The following is a 16824-nucleotide window of genomic DNA, read 5'->3' on the forward strand; positions in this document are numbered from 1 at the left end:
GTGTGGGTTTCAGTGAGTAGAAAAGGTCTACGAGCAGCAAACAATGATTCATACAATTCAATTTGCTGATCTCTGCTCGTGGGCTCCACGCCGCTGCCTCCGCCGCGCCGCGCCGGCCGCCCGGGCTGACCCGCGGCACGGAGAGAGGCCGGGGTGGAATTAGCATTCCAGGCTGCACAGCCTGTGCATTCCATCACCCTGCAATTAGAAATGAGCCAAAGAGCCACAGCAGAACACAGCTCCCCCTCACAGCCCCTGATTAACCAACTGTCCCAACACACGGCCTGCCACGCTCTTGTAGACACCCAGGGCAGCTCTTCCCTCCCGTCCTCTCAGGTTTGTTCCCAAATTGGGGGCTGGACTCAGGCTGCCACCAACCTGCAGAGCCAAGCTGAGATGGCTGGAGAGCTGGGAGCAGGCTACTAAAAAATGTTCAGCTGGACCTTCCCTCAAAGCTGCTCTGAAGCCATTCCAGAGATCTGTCCTTCCCAAGCCCGTCTGCATTTCTGATTTTGGCTCACTGGTTATGGGATATGTGGCTCACCTGCTTCCTGGCCTTCTCCTCCCTGGCCTGTGCCTTCATCTGCTGCACCTCCAATGAGTCTGCCTTCCTCCTCCTCATGAAGAGGTCGTGGTTCCCAATGCACAGCTGAAGGATCTGTTGCAGTCAGGGGTGAAGAGCAGAGACACAGCTGCACGCGTGATGGCAATGAGGTGGTTTGTATTCCTGACACACAAAACCACTAGAATTGCTTTGATTTGGTGCTTGTTAGTGCTTCCACCCACTGAGCTCCAACCCTGCGAGCTCTCACAGCTGTAGGAGGGGCAGGGAGCCAGGTCCCACACCAAACATCAGCTCCTGGGTACAGCAGCTCTTTGCAGACACCAATTTTCTGTGCCTCCAGCACAGCATGGGTGTTGTTTCACAACCACTCTAAAAAGGCAAGAGGCCAAATAATGAAATAAAAAATTTCTACAGCTTTGCCTGGTTCCCTGGTCCTCACTGCCCCCTTTCTTTAGGCTCAAAATTAACTTGCACCTTCTCCCCAGTGTACTTTTAAGGCACTGAGATTAAAAAATAAATTAAAAGGGGAAAAAAAAAAGGAAAACCACTTTCCATTTGGACAAACAGAAGGCTTATCCAAAACTTGCTTGGGCATCTCCTGATGCCTTTGCTGAAGGGATTTGAGCCCCACTGTGGTTCTCTCTCTGGTGAGGACCAGGGAGGTGGCAGTGCTAGAGGAGGGTTAGCACAAGGTGGGCACACAGAGGAGTGAAAAGATTTTTTTAGCAATAAAAGCAGGGTTCTAAATTTGGATTCTTTTCTAAAGGACTGATTTACATGCTCTTCTTCCATTTCATAAAATCACAAGAATCATGAAATGGTTGGAGTTGGAAGAGACCTTTAAGATCATGCAGTGCCACCCCCTGCCATGGGCAGGGACACATCCCACTATCCCAGGGTGCTCCAAGCCCCATCCAATCTGGCCTGGAAAACTTTCAGGGATGGGGCAGCCACAACCCAAGTCACAAATGACTTCTCTGAAGATTTCAGCACTATGAACCTGATGCTGCAGGGAATGAGGAAGCCCCATTTCCTATGGAATACGAAGCACGGCCAACAACAGGACAGCAAAGGTACCCTGTGTGACCTAACTACAGATTCAAATCCAGAACATCAGCTAAAGCTGGTCTCCAACATGGACAGCTCAATGCAGCCCATCCTTGTCCAAGGAGAGTCCTCAGAGGGGGAAAAGCCAGGACTCTGGTAAATGTGCCTCCCAAAACAGGGAAAGCTACGACACAGGGCAGAATGGGAAAGATCCACATGGGAAGAAAGAGGAACTGAGCAAAGCTGGGAGCTGTATTTACTAAGTGCTTCCACTATTTAGGTCAGCTGGAAGCCAAGAGCTCCAAAAGGGAGCACAAAAACAGGGGAAGGGGGAGAGGTTCTGTGGAGCAGCTTGTCTTGAGTCTCTCCCTTCTCTCCTTCAGTGAGCAGAAACTGCTGCACCCCATCACAGCCACACAGCAGCAGCTCCCTCTCAAAGGAAAAGCCCCAAAAGCTCGTTGTGTCACACTCTCTGCAGAACCCACTGCTGCAGGCAGTAAAAAAAGCCTGTCTGTGCACTTACCAGCTTATTCACACGCAGCTTTGATGAATTGAATTTAAAAACATCAATCTTTTTGTCCAATGGCTTAATCGTAAACTGAAAAGGAAAAAATAAAGAGGGAGAGAGTTATCAGAGAGTGGTGCATTTAATAAAAAGGCAGCTATAAAATTCTTCCTGAAAGCTCTGGCTCAGAGCAGGTCAGCAGGGTCAGACACACGGCTCAGAGCCGGCCCCGTGGCTCTGAGCCAAAAAAGAGGACTCGCATCAAAAGCAGCCAAGGAGACAACTGTTCCTCCTGCCAGGAAAACACGGGGGCCACAGGAGCTGGTGTCCTCTGAGAGAACCCTGCAGGGGTGGGGGTTCAGCTCAGCACCTCCCCAGGCAAGGTGCTGCTCTCCTGGGAGCTGCAGGGAACACAGAAACCACAGCAGGAACTCAGCATGCTTCCAAAGGAAGAACCAGCTCAGCGCTGTCGCAGACATCTTTTATGGAAAATCCTTTCCTTAGGAGTTTTCCTCCTGGGAAGCTGGGAGGCCTCAGGAACAAAATGTAAACATTGATTATCTGCTGCTGTGGAATGCAACAGGTGGATTTTTGATTGCCCATGTTGGTTGTTTCTAATTAATGGCCAATGACAGCCCAGCTGGCTCGGACAGAGAGTCCAAGCCACAAACCTTTGTTTTCATTCTTTGCTATTCTATTCTTAGCTAGCCTTCTGATGAAATCCTTTCTTCCATTCTTTTAGTACAATTTTAATGTAATATAGATCATTAAATAATGAATCACCCTTCTGAAACATGGAGTCAGATCCTCGTCTCTTCCCTCAACCTGAGACCCCTGTGAACACCATCACACAGCACCATGGAATCATTAAGGTTGGAAAAGCGCTCCAAGATCCTAAAATTCAAGTATCAATCCAACAGCACCGTGCTCACCCTCAAACCCTGTCCCCAGGTGCCACATCCACAAGTGTTCTGAACACTTTCCTTGGCAGTCTGGGTGAGGGTTTGACAGCCCTTTAATGAAGGATTTTTCCCTAATATCCATCTTAAACCTTCCCTGGCACAACTTGAGGCTGTGTCATCTCATCCTGTCACTTTTTACCTGGGAGAAGAGCTCGACTCCCAGCTGGCTGCACTCTCCTGTCAGGGAGTTAAAAGGCAGGAGAGCTGCATCAGGAACACAGCAAGGAGCTGCCACCCTTCCCACTGACACTTCCACTCACAAGAGCTCCCCAGAAGAATTTTCCATGCATTTCCTTCTCCAGAACTCACATTTCCCCACAATTCAAACAGGATGTCCTAAGATTTCCCCACAATTCAGACTGTTATTCCCTGGCTCTAAGTTGTGTTTACAGTCCATGTACCAACCAGCCAGCCCTACCCATGGCCTGGCTTCACCCTCTCCACAGCTCTCCCACAGAGAGCCCAGTGGTGGCACAAATCTCTCAAGGGCTTTGGTAATGCAGCCCTTGGATGGAGAGAAGCCTCTGCACTATCAAAAGGGCACTTGAAGAGATGGAGTGCTCTGCAAGATGGCATTTTTTAGGAGACATGCACATATTCCATCACTCCCCCACACACTACAGAAATAACGGGCTGAGGAGCTGGAGCAGACAGAGTGTGTCCATTAGAGTGGGAGATCTGTCAATACACGGCCCTGCCTGCAAAGGGCCCTGTCCTGGCACTGCCTTGCTCTGGCAGTTTAAGAGCCTATCTTTTAAGACTTTCACAAAAGCAGACGTGCATGAACGTCCCTGGATTTGAGCTCCAGCAGGGCCCCCAGCACTGAGAGCAGCAGCAGGAATGTGCTGGGAGAGGAGTTCCAGCTCTGTGTGAACAGTCAATCTTTGTTAGGAGGGATAACCCCCAGTGTGGTGCCAGCAGAGCTGCTGCTCCCAGCTATTGGCCCTGTTTGCATCAGGTCAGGCCTGCTCGTGGGCACCTGATGATTGAGCTGATGGAAGGGATCCATCCTGCCCCTGGAGACAGCTCTGACACAGCCCTGTGGCAAGGCTGCCTATGCAGGGGTCAGTCCCTGCATTCTGGGGAGCTCCCACTGCTCTGTGACAGGCAGAGAAGCTTTGCAAGTCACTCAGTGCTGGGCTTTCTGCAGAGTCCTGAAGCTCTTTAAGGAGTAAAGCAAGTGGAGACAATTCCAGCACAGATTTACTGCTTATGAAACTTCACAAGACATGCAATAAACGCAGCTGATGAGAAACCTTTAGCTGCTCCCCTGATCAATATCATGTTTAGATTAGAAAACCATTTTTAATTAAGAAGTTAATTCTCTTCCTTACCATGAAGGCAGCTGGTTTCTTTGAGCAGCTCTCTCAGACTTAAAATGGAGCTGCTCAGTTCCCCCGTCCTCAGCCAATTGCACTTCTGTTCTCAATTAGGTTTGGGGGCCAACAATCCCAAAGACCCAGATTTAGACTCTGGATTTAATAAATAACTATCTAACAGAGGGCTTAAATTGCTCAACTTCCTAAAAAGATTCCAGCTGCTATGCCAAGCCCAGCAGCCTGAAACCCAAGATGATGTAATGAGATGGCAAGAGCTCTTCTCCCCAGGAATACATCTCCCTGTATTCCATAATACAGAATACATCCACAGTAATAAATACTGTAATATATGCAGTAAAGAAGAGATTTTAACTTCTGAACTCTGGTATTTGGGCTAAGAACATCAACAGCAATTTTGGGTTTTTGAAAAGATTATTACATAGAAGGTTTGAAACCAAAGAGGAGAACCAGCTCCCCAGTGACCCCTTGCACGCCCACTCCTGCACAATTTCAGGAAGGCTTGGATTAAGGTTTCAACTGGAGGAGTTGAGCTGCCCTTAGCTAAGCTGGTGAGAGCAAGCACAGCAGACAGAGAAGTGAAAAGAAGAAATCATTTTAAATCCCAGTTGTGTTCTTACTGCTCTCAGGGAGGAGGTGGGACACATCCATACCTCTTTATCACTGTAGGAGATATTCCGGATCTCGTTCCATGGGAAGGAGATTTTAGGGGTCAACCTGTTGTCTGGGTCATAAATGTGCAGACCCAAGGCATCAACTCCAAGGAGCAGCTCTGTGCCCTTTTTATTCTGCAGGAGGAAAGGGAAGAGCAGAAATCAGTGGGAGGGTCAGATGTGAACCACTGTTCCCTCCTCAGCCAGCCCCCAGCAGTGACCCAGCACTGGGCACCAGGAGCTGCTGCCTCCCCTCAGCACCAGTGGGGTCCCCAAATGTCACGTCCCAGCTCTCCTGGCTCTCCAGGACATGGAGATTACCCTGGCAGGAAAACAGGACCCCCAGCCCACCCAACTCACCCTGATGGCGAAGTAGTTCACGCCGTACATTTCCAGGTCCTGGGCTATCTTCAGATACTCCATTTCAGCTTCATCTCTGTCAGGCAGGAACAGTGTTTGGGAGGATCAGAGAGGGACATGGCTGCTCCTGCTGATTCTAAGCACTCACCAGGCTTTAAAGCTTGGACTGTCTCTATCACACAGGTCAATCCTGTCTTTGCTGGCAGGATCAATAAAGTCCAAGAGCAAATCTCTCTCTGCAGTTGCCAGCATCTGAGTGGCTGCTGAGATGCAGCACTCCAGGCCTGGCTTTGTTCACCTCCCAATCCCTTCAGCATAAATAGGAAATCCCTGGCTGGGATGCCACTGTTTCAGATCCATGGCTTTATGTTTATCCCCCAAAAGGAGCATTCTGCCACCTGAGGCAGCCACAGGGTTTGAATTTCTATTTCTTCTCCCAGATCCCTGATGCAGGTGAGTCCTTACTTTGCATCATTCCTAAGGCCCCGACAATGACCAAGGTACAAGCAGAGCCATCAACAAAAGCTTTGAGCTCCCCCCCAGGCTTCTGCAGAGATGTGCTGGGATTAACCTGCTGGCAGAGCTCACCCAGTGCCTGCCCAAGCTTCCCAAAGCCTGGTGACTCTCCAAGGGAGGGGACTGGCCCTGACCCAGCCCAGCGCACAAGCTCACCTGGCTCTGCCCCGGTGCTCTGCGTACCAGGCTGTTATCCTTTCCTCCCACATCTCTGGAGTCATCTGGTACAGGTTTATTACCTGGCATAGGTGGGAGACAGACACCAGGTCACAGTGCTGCTCCTGGCTCAGCAAGAAAGCCAGAAACACCAAGACAGCTCCCAGCAGCACGTCCAGCCTCAGGACAGCCTGGGCAGTGACTCCCTGATGCTGCTGAGCTCCTTACCCGCTTGGGAAGCAGCTCCTCCTGTGCCAGGAAGCCTCTCTTGTGCACGTTGGGATCGTAGTCACCGTACTGGGGAGAAGCACAGACACCACACACACCCCAGGTTAACAACAAGGACAAGTCAAACTCTTCACCCCTCACAGCCAGCCCTGAGAGACAGCAAACACAGCCTGCTCACCCCTTCATCCCACGAGCACAGAGCCTGCTGCTCTCTAAGGGGAATAACCTGGGTTTCTTTGTAATTTCATTGCTAATAGAGACAAAGAACTTCCTTCTACTCGTGCAGCAGAGCTGGGAGAAGAACAAAACTTCCCACCATCACAGAATCATTAAGGTTGGAAAAGGTCTCCAAGATCAAGTGACTGAACACCCCTAAGGTCCCCAAGAGCCACATCTGCTCGGTTTTTGAACACTTCCAGGGATGGTGACTCCACCACTTGCCACAACTTCAGCTGATGACCATCACCAGTTGATGCCCTCCATCAGTCCAGCTGGACTAGATGATGGTTGTCTATTCTATTTATTCTATTCTATTCTATTCTACTCTATTCTATTCTATTCTATTCTATTCTATTCTATTCTATTCTATCCTCATTATCATGCCCTAACTAACATTTCCCCCAATGCAGGGCAAGACTATAGACTGAGAGGTCCTTGCAGTTCCACAGGTAGTGGAACAAGGAAATAAGACATGGAGAAAGACCTGTCCCCAAAAACTGACAGATAGCAGTGATCCAGGTTAGGCAGATGGCAGTTCCTCTGTCGCTGCTCACCACCCTAATGAATAAATATCAAAAAAATTAGAGGAGTTTGACAGATTCCTCTCAGGCAGGTGGTGGCTCTTCTGTCAGAGGGTCTGTTGCTCAACTGGGTCATGGAATCCAATTCAGATTTGTTAAGCACATCCACTAATTACTGGTATTTGTTTAGATTTACATCTCTTTGAGCAGCATATAAAGTGACTGAGAAAGAAAACTGCTTATTAACAGATTGAAGAGCCGCGTGTCCCTGCGGTGCATGTGAAAATGAATTTACCTCCTGCACGGCCTCAGAGGGCAGGAAAACGCTGCAAAACGGCTCCTCCAGCAGCCCAGCAAATTCAGGGGAGAGGAACAAAGCATGTGAGGCACGTACACGGAGTGCTGTGACTTCCACACTTCCTTCACCTGGCAACCAGGACTTCTGCAGTGCTAGAGGTGACAGTGCCCGACTGCACGAGCACAGCGCCGTTTGCTCCAGCCACTCATTTGCAAGTGGGGCAGCCCTTCCCTCCCTGCTCTTCTGAGCAACCTTCACCCAGGAAATGCAAATGGTGACAATTTTTAAACACAAGACCAAGAGGCACTTGGTGGTCATACAGCAAGTCAGGAGGCTTTTCCCCTCAGCCTCCTTTTTGTGCCAGGACCTTCACACCGTGCACCAAACCCAGAGCTCAGCATCAAAAGTCTACACACATCCCACCTCTGCGCTTGGGAGACAACACGTGGGGATTAAAGACACAAATATTGATTTGGAGCCAATGCAGATGCAAAGGGAGCATGGAACAACAACCAACACTGACTCAGACTTCAATTAATAGAACAAAACCAGCCCGGATTTCACCCAAGAGTGGGGGCAACTCTCTGCCTTCCAAGGTCTTGGAGTTCCTCAGGATGCAGCACTCTGCAGGTACACGGCCCCTGAGCCTCCCTCCAAAGGAAGCAGCACTAAAAACGTGGCACTGGTGAAGGAAGCAACTCCAACAACTTTGGACAGGCAGCAAGTAAATCATTTTTGGGTGATGAAAATAATAGTAAATAGGATTAACATGATTATTTTCCGTTGTGATCTTCTGCGGAAGTCTAAGACTAAGTATGGATTATGTGACTTTTCATGTGCTAAAAAATACTGCCGTGTCCCAGAGGAATATTTGTACTGAGAAGGGAGTCTGGATGAGAACATTAATTATTCACAAGTCAAAAATCAACAAATGGCTTAAGTATTGCAGAATTTGTTGGCTCAAATGATTTTGCAAATGTACTTTCTAAAGGCCTTTTCAATTAAACCATTACTTTCAAACTGTCATGGAATTTCAGCTCTTGTTAATTGAACTGTATGATTAATATTCATGATTGGGCATGGAATTGCCTTTACCACATTCATACACCCAGCTTAGACTGTTGGATAAACACAGGCACGCTCAGCTACAAATTAACACCAAGTATTGCTTGTTTGGAGGAAAAACAATAATAATTAAAGAGCTGTTTGCTGTGCTACAAGATCTGAAGTGCTGAGAGAGTTGCAGCACAACAGCGACCTGCATTTAAGGGGCAAAAAATAGAAGAACCTCCTGGATGTTCCCATTTTTTTTCCAGTTGATCCCACGTCTTTCCCAGCTATTTAAAACCTGAACCACCTCCAACCTCTGAAAGGCACGTGGGTGGTTTGAACAGGGCTGGAGAGGAAAGCTCATAGTAATTCCCCAAATGAACACAACGAGAGAGAAATAAATAAGCTGTTATTTTTATGACCCCCCTGCTTCCTTTGCTGTCTCAGGTTGGGGTGGATGGACCAGCAGCACCTGGCTGTCAATAAGTGGCTGCTGGATGCACACACACTGCTGTGTCAGGCTATTATGCCCCTAATCATGCAAATCAGCACGTTATTAGTGAAATTACTGCACTCTCTGCCTGCTTTCTTGCCCAGGAAGGACATGATTATCCTATTCAACTGGAAGGAGATGACCTGCAACATCCTTCTTCCCAGTTCTGTATGAAGATGTGCTTTCAGCTCTCACCTTTGCTGGGAGTGAAAGAGAAGGGGAATCCCAGGCTGGAGGGGCAGCAAGGAAAGAAGAAAACCCTTTAGTGAAAAGCAGAAAAGCCATCCCTGCTCCACTTTCTGATCTCAGCATGGTCAGAACTGCCCTGGCTCCATGTGAGCTCCTCCCAGTGCCCCAGGACACTCAAGGTGCCAGGGGGACAAAGGGGAGGGCACAACCCACCTGCACCAAGGCACAGCCTGTACCCAAGGAGCTGTCCCGGCCATGAGGTAACAGAGCTCAATATTTACCCAACATTTATTCATTCTGGCAGCCAGAAAAGTCATTCCCTACATATCCTCAACTCAGGTCAATGGAAGGAAAGCCAAGGAAGTGTTTACTCATGCACTCTAATAAGAGTGATGAATGTTTCACACAAACAGAAACATTTCTAAAAGCAACTTTTCTTTACCCAGCTGATGAGTCTCTTGAACAAAACATGGTTTCATCAATACTCTGATTATGAGGGGAAAACACCAATTTCTTGTAAATTCTAACCCCATCAAAGAACATGGCACCCAGGGCTCTACTCAGAGTGTGAGCTGAAGGCTTATGAGAAAATTACGTGGCCAAAGGGAAAAAACAACCTGGATCAGGCCCTCTCTTCTGCAACAGAGCCAAACCTCCTCTCCTGCATTGCCAGCAAAGACAGAGCTGCTCCTCCTAAACCTCTCCACAGCCATGCTCCTCAAGGGCAGCTGGACTTGCCAGAACCAGGGCACGGCCACCTGCCTGTGGTCCTGTGAGCCAAACCCTCCCAAAATCCCACCCAGAGCCAGAACCAGCAGGAGATGCAGAGACAACGTGGCTGGGCTGTGCTCAGACTGCAGTTGCTCCTCTCCCTCCCAAAACAGGATCTTTGCACACCCAAACTGTGGCTGAGCTCCAGCAGCTGATAACTGAGCAGCAGCACATGTTGGGCATACACAGAGAGGGAGAAATTATGTCCCTGAGTGCAACAATGAACCCTGAGCTGCTCCCTCCACCCCAGGAGTCTCTGCCCTCGGCAAGGCTGCACACCCCAGACTGGAAAACAGTGTCCTCTGGAATAAATCCTCAGCAAAACACACCCACTCTGGGCCCAGAGCAGAATGCAGCAGAAAAACAACAGGAACTCAATGAACACTGACTTTTCCCTCTGTCTGGTGAGGCCAAACACCCAAGATCAAACCCAAGATAAAGGGAGAAGCCAGGAAAAACCTTTTCACAGTGCAATAAAATGGATGTGACAGCTCTAGCACTGAAATAAAGTCATTATCAAGATAAGTATTCTGAGGGAGCAGTGGAGCTGGGAGTCCCATACCAGGTTTGCCTCTGGCTACACAGGCAAAAGCAGGGAGGAGATCCAAAAAATCTCAGGCTCAGGGAATTCACCTGCTCAAAAGTGAGCCACAGTAAGCCACATTCAAGCAGGCTCTGCAGCTCATGAGCTGAGCATTTGCTAAAGAGTCCTGGAAAGAGAAATCAAAAACCCATCCAATGTCTGGAAGCAGCCAGGAACCAGCCACGTGGAGAAGGCAGCAGTGCTGGTGTAGCCCCCTCACCTCCCAAGCTTTCACCGCTTTCCCTGCCTTCCCTTTCCCCAGGAAGTGGCTCCACCACAAAGCACCTGGACCAACACCAGCCCAGCAGGCCCTGGGAGCATCCCCTGCTGCCTACCTTGGCTTGGACAGCATAAGAGGCCAGCAGGACAGAGGCTTCAGGAGGACAGAAGATCTTCTCATCCAAAATCTGCTTCTTCACCTGCACACAGAGCAGCAAAGCACAGACAGCACACGTTTAGTGGAGCACAGCAGAGCATGACTGTCACAGCAGATGGCTGCAGTTTGTTTTAACTTGAGCTGTCAACCACACAGAGTTAACAATTTTCCTAACACTAATCACAGTCCAGACCCAGGAAATCTCTGGTGGCTCAGAAGGGCTCAGGCTTTCACAGACCACCTTCCTCAGACAGGTTGGTGAGAAGAGCTAAATTTATATGTGGAAAATGACAGCAGCTTTATCCTGTTGCTAAAGGCAAGGGGTGTGTGAGGGGGGAGAACCTTGCATGTAAACACAGCGATAAAACCTCTTGAGGCACGAGCCATGGATTGATAGGACATCCAGCCACGCTGCTAAATAAAAGAGCAATCTCTGAGCACTGCAAGCTTTGTTCTGGGACATCCAGGCCTCATTGTGAGTCAGTGCTCACCTGTGCTGGAGGCCAATCCCTTGGATGCCAGCATGGGGAGCTGCAGGTCACCTCTGTGGCAGAGCTTTCAGCAGCTCCCAGGAGAGTCAACAGCTCCCCAAGGCACAGCTTCCCTCCCCTGCCTCCTGTGCATTCAAAAATTAAACCTGTCATGTTCCATAGGTTTTGGGTTGGCACACTTAATTTTCCTGATTAAAGATAGGAGGGGAAAAAAAATGTAAAAAGCCGACGATTTCCTGGGAGGCTTAAATGGATTGTTGGAGATGCAGGAACATCAATTTGAATTTATAACGTGCTTTGAGTCCTCAAAGTTGGGTACAACATAATCACAGCAGATATTCTGCTGCATCAAGATAAAAAACAGGAGAGTTTACAAGCTTAGATGTGCTCCTGTTTCCCAAATGCATTCAGGAGCCCAGGTTCCTCTCAGCACACAAATCCCAGCAGCAAAGTCATGGTCTGCATTTAGAAAATGCAGCTTGAATGGCTTTTCCTCTCTGATTTTCCTTCTCAAAGATGCCAACAGTATTTTTCCTCACTGTGGATAAAGCTCCTGGCAAATGAGGCATTCAGAAATAGCCCTACAGAGACACCAGTGCACGAGACTGAGCTTGGAAATTAACAGGAATACTTTGCATTTAGAACACTTTTGGCTCTGGAGAAATAAGATGGACTTGGGAAGAGTGAGGACCATCAAGAGGCTGCTGGGCTCACTTGGAAAGGGCAGGACACCCTGCAGGCTACAGAGGTATTCCCAAATCCAGGTTGTCCTGACTTTGGTGTAAAAAACCTAAGAATGAGTGACTTAAAAAAAAAATTTTTGTAATTTATCTTCAAATTAACAGCCAGAGAGCAGCTGAAACATCCCAGTGAATACCCAGGAGTCTGACTAGGAGGGCTCTGTTCCCTCTAACTGTGCTTGACACAACTCTTCTGAGGAAGAATGTGTCAGAAAATGGATTTTGTGGCAGAAAATTGATCATGTCTCTGAAAGAGAGCTCCTGTGATACCAGCTCCTTGTTACCAGCCGTGCAGCACTGCCACATCATCAGCTGAACTGATTTCTCAGGACACAAAGTTTTGTAGAATAATTTAAATAAAAAGACCCAACCAAGATGTGTTCAGCAGAGTTTCTAAATGCTTTCCTGCAGGGCAGGAACTCCTGGAGCAGGTGAGATTGTGAGGTTTCTCCTCCTGCTCTGTTTTTCCATCAGAGAGCTGAGCTGCTGGGATGTTCTGCCCCAGGTACCTGAAGGCTGTTTGGTGAGGAGGAAGGGGAACTTTGCTGTCCTGGCTGCACTCTGCTCTGCAGGATCAGCTCCCTGCTCCACACAACACTGCTGTCACGTCCAAAGGCAGCTGCCACCCCTGAGCACAGCTCATCCCACAGCCTGCAGAGGGACACGAGCCCTTGGCTGCCAGATCCATGTCCCTGAGCCACCCCCCATGGATATAATGGATCACCTCATCATTCTGGACTGCCAGTTCACAGGTCTGCCAGTCTGGGCAAGCTGCTTCCTGCACAAAAACCATCCTTCACCTATTTTAGGAAGCTTCTGTTGTTAGACAATCCCTTTGGAGAGGTGTGAACACAAGGATGTGGAGCACACTCTGCTGACCAACTCTCTGACCCTGGGACCTTCTGCTCATCCTGGCTCCCTCTCCCTCAGGGTGGATAGCAGTGTATGGACTCCCACCTGCAGGAAGAACAGGTGCTGGGTGATTTCCTGGACCAATTCCTCCTCTGCATTCTCAGGATAAAATTTGGCCAGGAAGTGAAAAGTTTTGGGCTCTTCTGTGGGAACATCATGATCCAGGACCTGTGGGATACAAAAGCCATTTGGTTTCCTCAAGGCAAGACCCAGCTCCCTTCTGTTCAGATGAGCACATATTCTGTCAGACACTTTTAGACATCTAGAACAGACCTAAATAGTTCAAACACCGTAGTTAAAAAAAGAAAACAAACATTTCTGACACTCCTAATGATGCAAGGGAACAAAAAAAGGCAGAAACAAACAGCATGAGAAATGAGACAGTGAAGGTTGATCCTGATCTGCCACGTGCTCCTTGCCTCTCCTGATACTTGCAGAGAGATGTTGGATCCTGCTGCGCCACCACCCGACCTTCTCCTTGGTTTCCTGCTCTGAGTTTATCTCACTGCTGTTTTTTACCACCTTGCTCTGCTACTGCCCAGTTGAATGCTGGTTTAAAACCTCAGCCTGAGAGGTGAGACAGCCAGGTCCCCCTTGGTGTCCATGATCACCTGGCTGTAGTGTCACATCCTTTGGATGTGAACAAGCCACACCTGACACCTCCAAAACCTTCCCCTCACAGATTTGGGGGGCATTTCCTCCCTTATCCCCATCTCCTTTTCACTCTGGTTTTCCTCCTCCCAAGCTCTCTTATTTCTCAGCAACAGAAGAGGCAACTCCACTTTTCTGCTGACGGTTTTGTGGAGTTTTAGGTTTCATTTGCTTTGCAGTCACCCCAAAGTGCAGCACCCCAGCATGGCTGGGTCCCAAAATGTCTCCAGGGGATTCAGTGTGCACAGATGCTGGGATGGGGCACATCTGCCAGCTTTTCCCAGTCTAACACCCCCAGATATCACAGAGATGGGACTTAAGTGCATCTGTCCCAGTTCACCCACCACACAACCTTGGGCATTCACAGACAAAAGGACATTTTCCTTTGTCATCCCACACAACCTCTCCAGGGAAATATCCCTGTTCATGGAGAGGGTTTGGAATGAGATGAGCTTCAGGGTCCCTTCAACCCAAACCACTCTGGGATTTTGTGAACTTTGGTTCCAACCTTTTTGTCCATTTTGAGCCAAGCCACCGTGTCCTTGATGGTGTACTGCAGCCCAAAGAACCAGGTTTCCCGCAGCCCCAGGGTCCTGCACACCAGATCAAACAGGTCTTTCCCTTTCCACTTCACCTGCCAGAGAGCAAACAGGAAGCAGAGTTAGAAAGGTGGATTTCAGAACTTCTCTCTGTTCACCCAAATGCACAGTTTTCACCTCTCAAGGTCAACTTTAAACTCCTGTGAGTGCATCTGGTACAGACATGAAAACACCCTAACAAGGCACACGTTATCTCTTTCCATCTGATCTCATCTGCAGATCACCAGCTCCTCCCTCAGTAGGAAACTGAAATGTGATTTCCCCCTTTTCCAAAAAATGACACCACAAAGCCCCTGTTCCTTGCACTGGGAAATTTAGGGTTCATTTAGGCTCTTGTTGAGCTCAGCTTTAGGCTCCTGACCTGTTTAGGTTCCTGCCTGCTGCCAGCAGGGAATAAAAATCCCTTTGAGCTGCCCCTTGGTGGCTTTAATGTGATTGCACAAGCACCAGCATCAGCACCAGGGGGTCAGAGAGAGGAGCCACAAAATCAGCAGTGACAATCCCAGCACGGAGCAACCAGAGCCAGCGACCCTGCACGGATAGAAGGGAAAAAAGAGCTCCAAAATCCCCATCCTTACCACTGAAGTCAGCAGTTCTCTGGGAGCACATTTTGATAGAGTTAAACTGCACTTTCTGCTGAAAATGTTGGTGACAGAAGCAGCCAAGGAGCAGAGAAAATTGGTTGCTCAAGGACCATGTCCTTGGAGCAATCCTGCAGCCGCATCCATGATGCTCCTGAAGTTTGCTCATAAAACTGGGAGGTGTTGGGAGGCACAGAGGTGAAGAGGGACATAAACCACGTGAATCTAATATGCCAAAGCCACTTTGGTCTTCCATCTGCACGCTGAAAACAATTGCTGGACCGAGACATATGGCCATTACTCCGAAGCCCTTGGGCAAACAGATCCCGCGCACTCTCCTGTCACTACAACTCAATCCTGGTGCCACCTGCACACAGCGATATCATCGGGGCCGCTCCCGCTGTCACCCACTGCCGCCTTGTGGGCACAGGCGGGCCCAGCTCAAGCGATGCCTCCGTCACTGCTCTCCCCCTCGCGGGGAGCACAGACACGGCGCTGACAGTCCCGGAATAGGACAGGAATAGGACAAAGGCACCGCCACCCTCCCGCCAAACACCGCCCCCGGAGCGCAGCGCTCGCCGCCGTTCGCATCGGGCGCTGTCAACACCTCGGGGTCAAAACGCCAGGAGCAGCAAGTTTGGCAGTGCTGGAATTATAGCCCCCCTAATTTCACACATTTCGCTATCCTCCAGCCCCCGGGATGGGCTCCAGCTCGGCACAGGATGGCTCAGACTGCAGAAGATCTTTTCCTGACTATGATTTTAAGTGGGAGGTTAATTCGAGGGCTCAGACAAAACAGAGTGAGGCCCATTAAAAGAGCTATTTGGTACCATTTCTGCAGGCACATAAAAGCAGGCTGCCAGCAGAAGGCTATTTCTTCACTAAACTGCTTTGTATAAAGCATGATGGGCTGTTTTTCCTTCTCTAAGACCATATCTCAGTCTCAGCACAGCAGTGCCTGCACCAAACCTTCCCAGGACAGGCTGCTGGTGGCAGCAGGACGTGGCTCCACATCCCACGGGATCAGTGAGTTAAACTTGGAATTTCCACTGGCTGTGACTCCTCCCTGAACCACCTCAGGTACCCAAACTGTGCCCAAGAGCTGACAGGACCCAAAGGTTTCCTCTCAAAACACAAACCACCAATTTGTTGTGAAGAGCAGCACTGGGGATTAAAGCAGGAGCTTTGTGCAGTTTTGACTTGGTGATGGGATGGATTTTGAACCATCAACCATCCAAAGGGTTCTGAACCCCTTTGGAATGGTTTGGGTGGGAAGAGACCTTAAAAAGCACCCAGTGCCACCCCTGCCATGGCAGAGACACTTTCCACTGTCCCAGGCTGCTCCCAGCCCTGTCCAGCCTGGCCTTGGGCACTTCAGGGATCCAGGAGCAGCCACAGCTTCTCTGGGCACCCTGTGCCAGGGCCTCACAGCTGGATTTCTTCCCAACCTAACCTAAACCTCTCCCCTTTTAGCTTAAAACCATTCCCCCTTCCCCTATCACTATCTGCCTGCATTAAAAGCTCTCTCTCCTTTTTTTACGAGCCCCTCTTTAAGGGACTGTATTTTAAGTGAGGCTTCTGCTGCTGCATTTTACACCAGCGCTTTGTCACCAGCGCTTCTGTGGTGGCAGGAATAGACATTTCACATTCTTGCACAATGCTCAAGACTCCAGCCATAACAGAGCACATATCCTCCCCAACTGTGCTGAATTACCTTCATTAAATATATCAATGATCAGCAGCCACCTTTATTCCAACAGACATGATTTCCCTCCACACCTCGGTACTTAAAATAACCATCTGCATTCAAGTGGCATCTTTTGACAGCTGAACTCCAACTGCTTTACAGACATGCAGGACCTCAGCCCTCCTCAGCCATGCTTTACAGGCTCTGTGTCATTAACTGCCACATTCTGTGGTTGTAAACTACTAGATAAAACACTCCTCCAGAGCATGAGGGGATGGACAGAGCTGCTGTCCAGAGAGCCTGGGGGACAGCCAGGACAGGCTGGCCATTCCCA

At 49.3% G+C, this 16824-nt stretch overlaps 1 protein-coding gene across 4 annotated transcripts in view; it reads right to left on the minus strand.

Moving 5' to 3' along the window:
- The window catches only part of NF2 (NF2, moesin-ezrin-radixin like (MERLIN) tumor suppressor), a 46886-nt gene that overhangs the window by 20642 nt on the left and 9420 nt on the right, over positions 1 to 16824 (minus strand). For all 4 annotated transcript variants that reach the window (XM_054288551.1, XM_054288550.1, XM_054288548.1 and 1 more), the window contains exons 2-10: positions 14132 to 14257; positions 13018 to 13140; positions 10789 to 10872; positions 6330 to 6398; positions 6102 to 6184; positions 5430 to 5505; positions 5070 to 5204; positions 2136 to 2210; positions 545 to 658 (exon numbers count right to left, since the gene is read on the minus strand). In XM_054288551.1, coding sequence (XP_054144526.1) covers positions 545 to 658; positions 2136 to 2210; positions 5070 to 5204; positions 5430 to 5505; positions 6102 to 6184; positions 6330 to 6398; positions 10789 to 10872; positions 13018 to 13140; positions 14132 to 14257 — 885 coding nt within the window. The remainder of the gene's footprint in view (positions 1 to 544; positions 659 to 2135; positions 2211 to 5069; positions 5205 to 5429; positions 5506 to 6101; positions 6185 to 6329; positions 6399 to 10788; positions 10873 to 13017; positions 13141 to 14131; positions 14258 to 16824) is intronic.

This window comes from Melozone crissalis, unplaced genomic scaffold (assembly GCF_028551555.1).
Source record: "Melozone crissalis strain CALT ecotype California unplaced genomic scaffold, PUWL_Pcris_2 ptg000063l_1, whole genome shotgun sequence".
Classification (NCBI taxonomy): domain Eukaryota; kingdom Metazoa; phylum Chordata; class Aves; order Passeriformes; family Passerellidae; genus Melozone; species Melozone crissalis.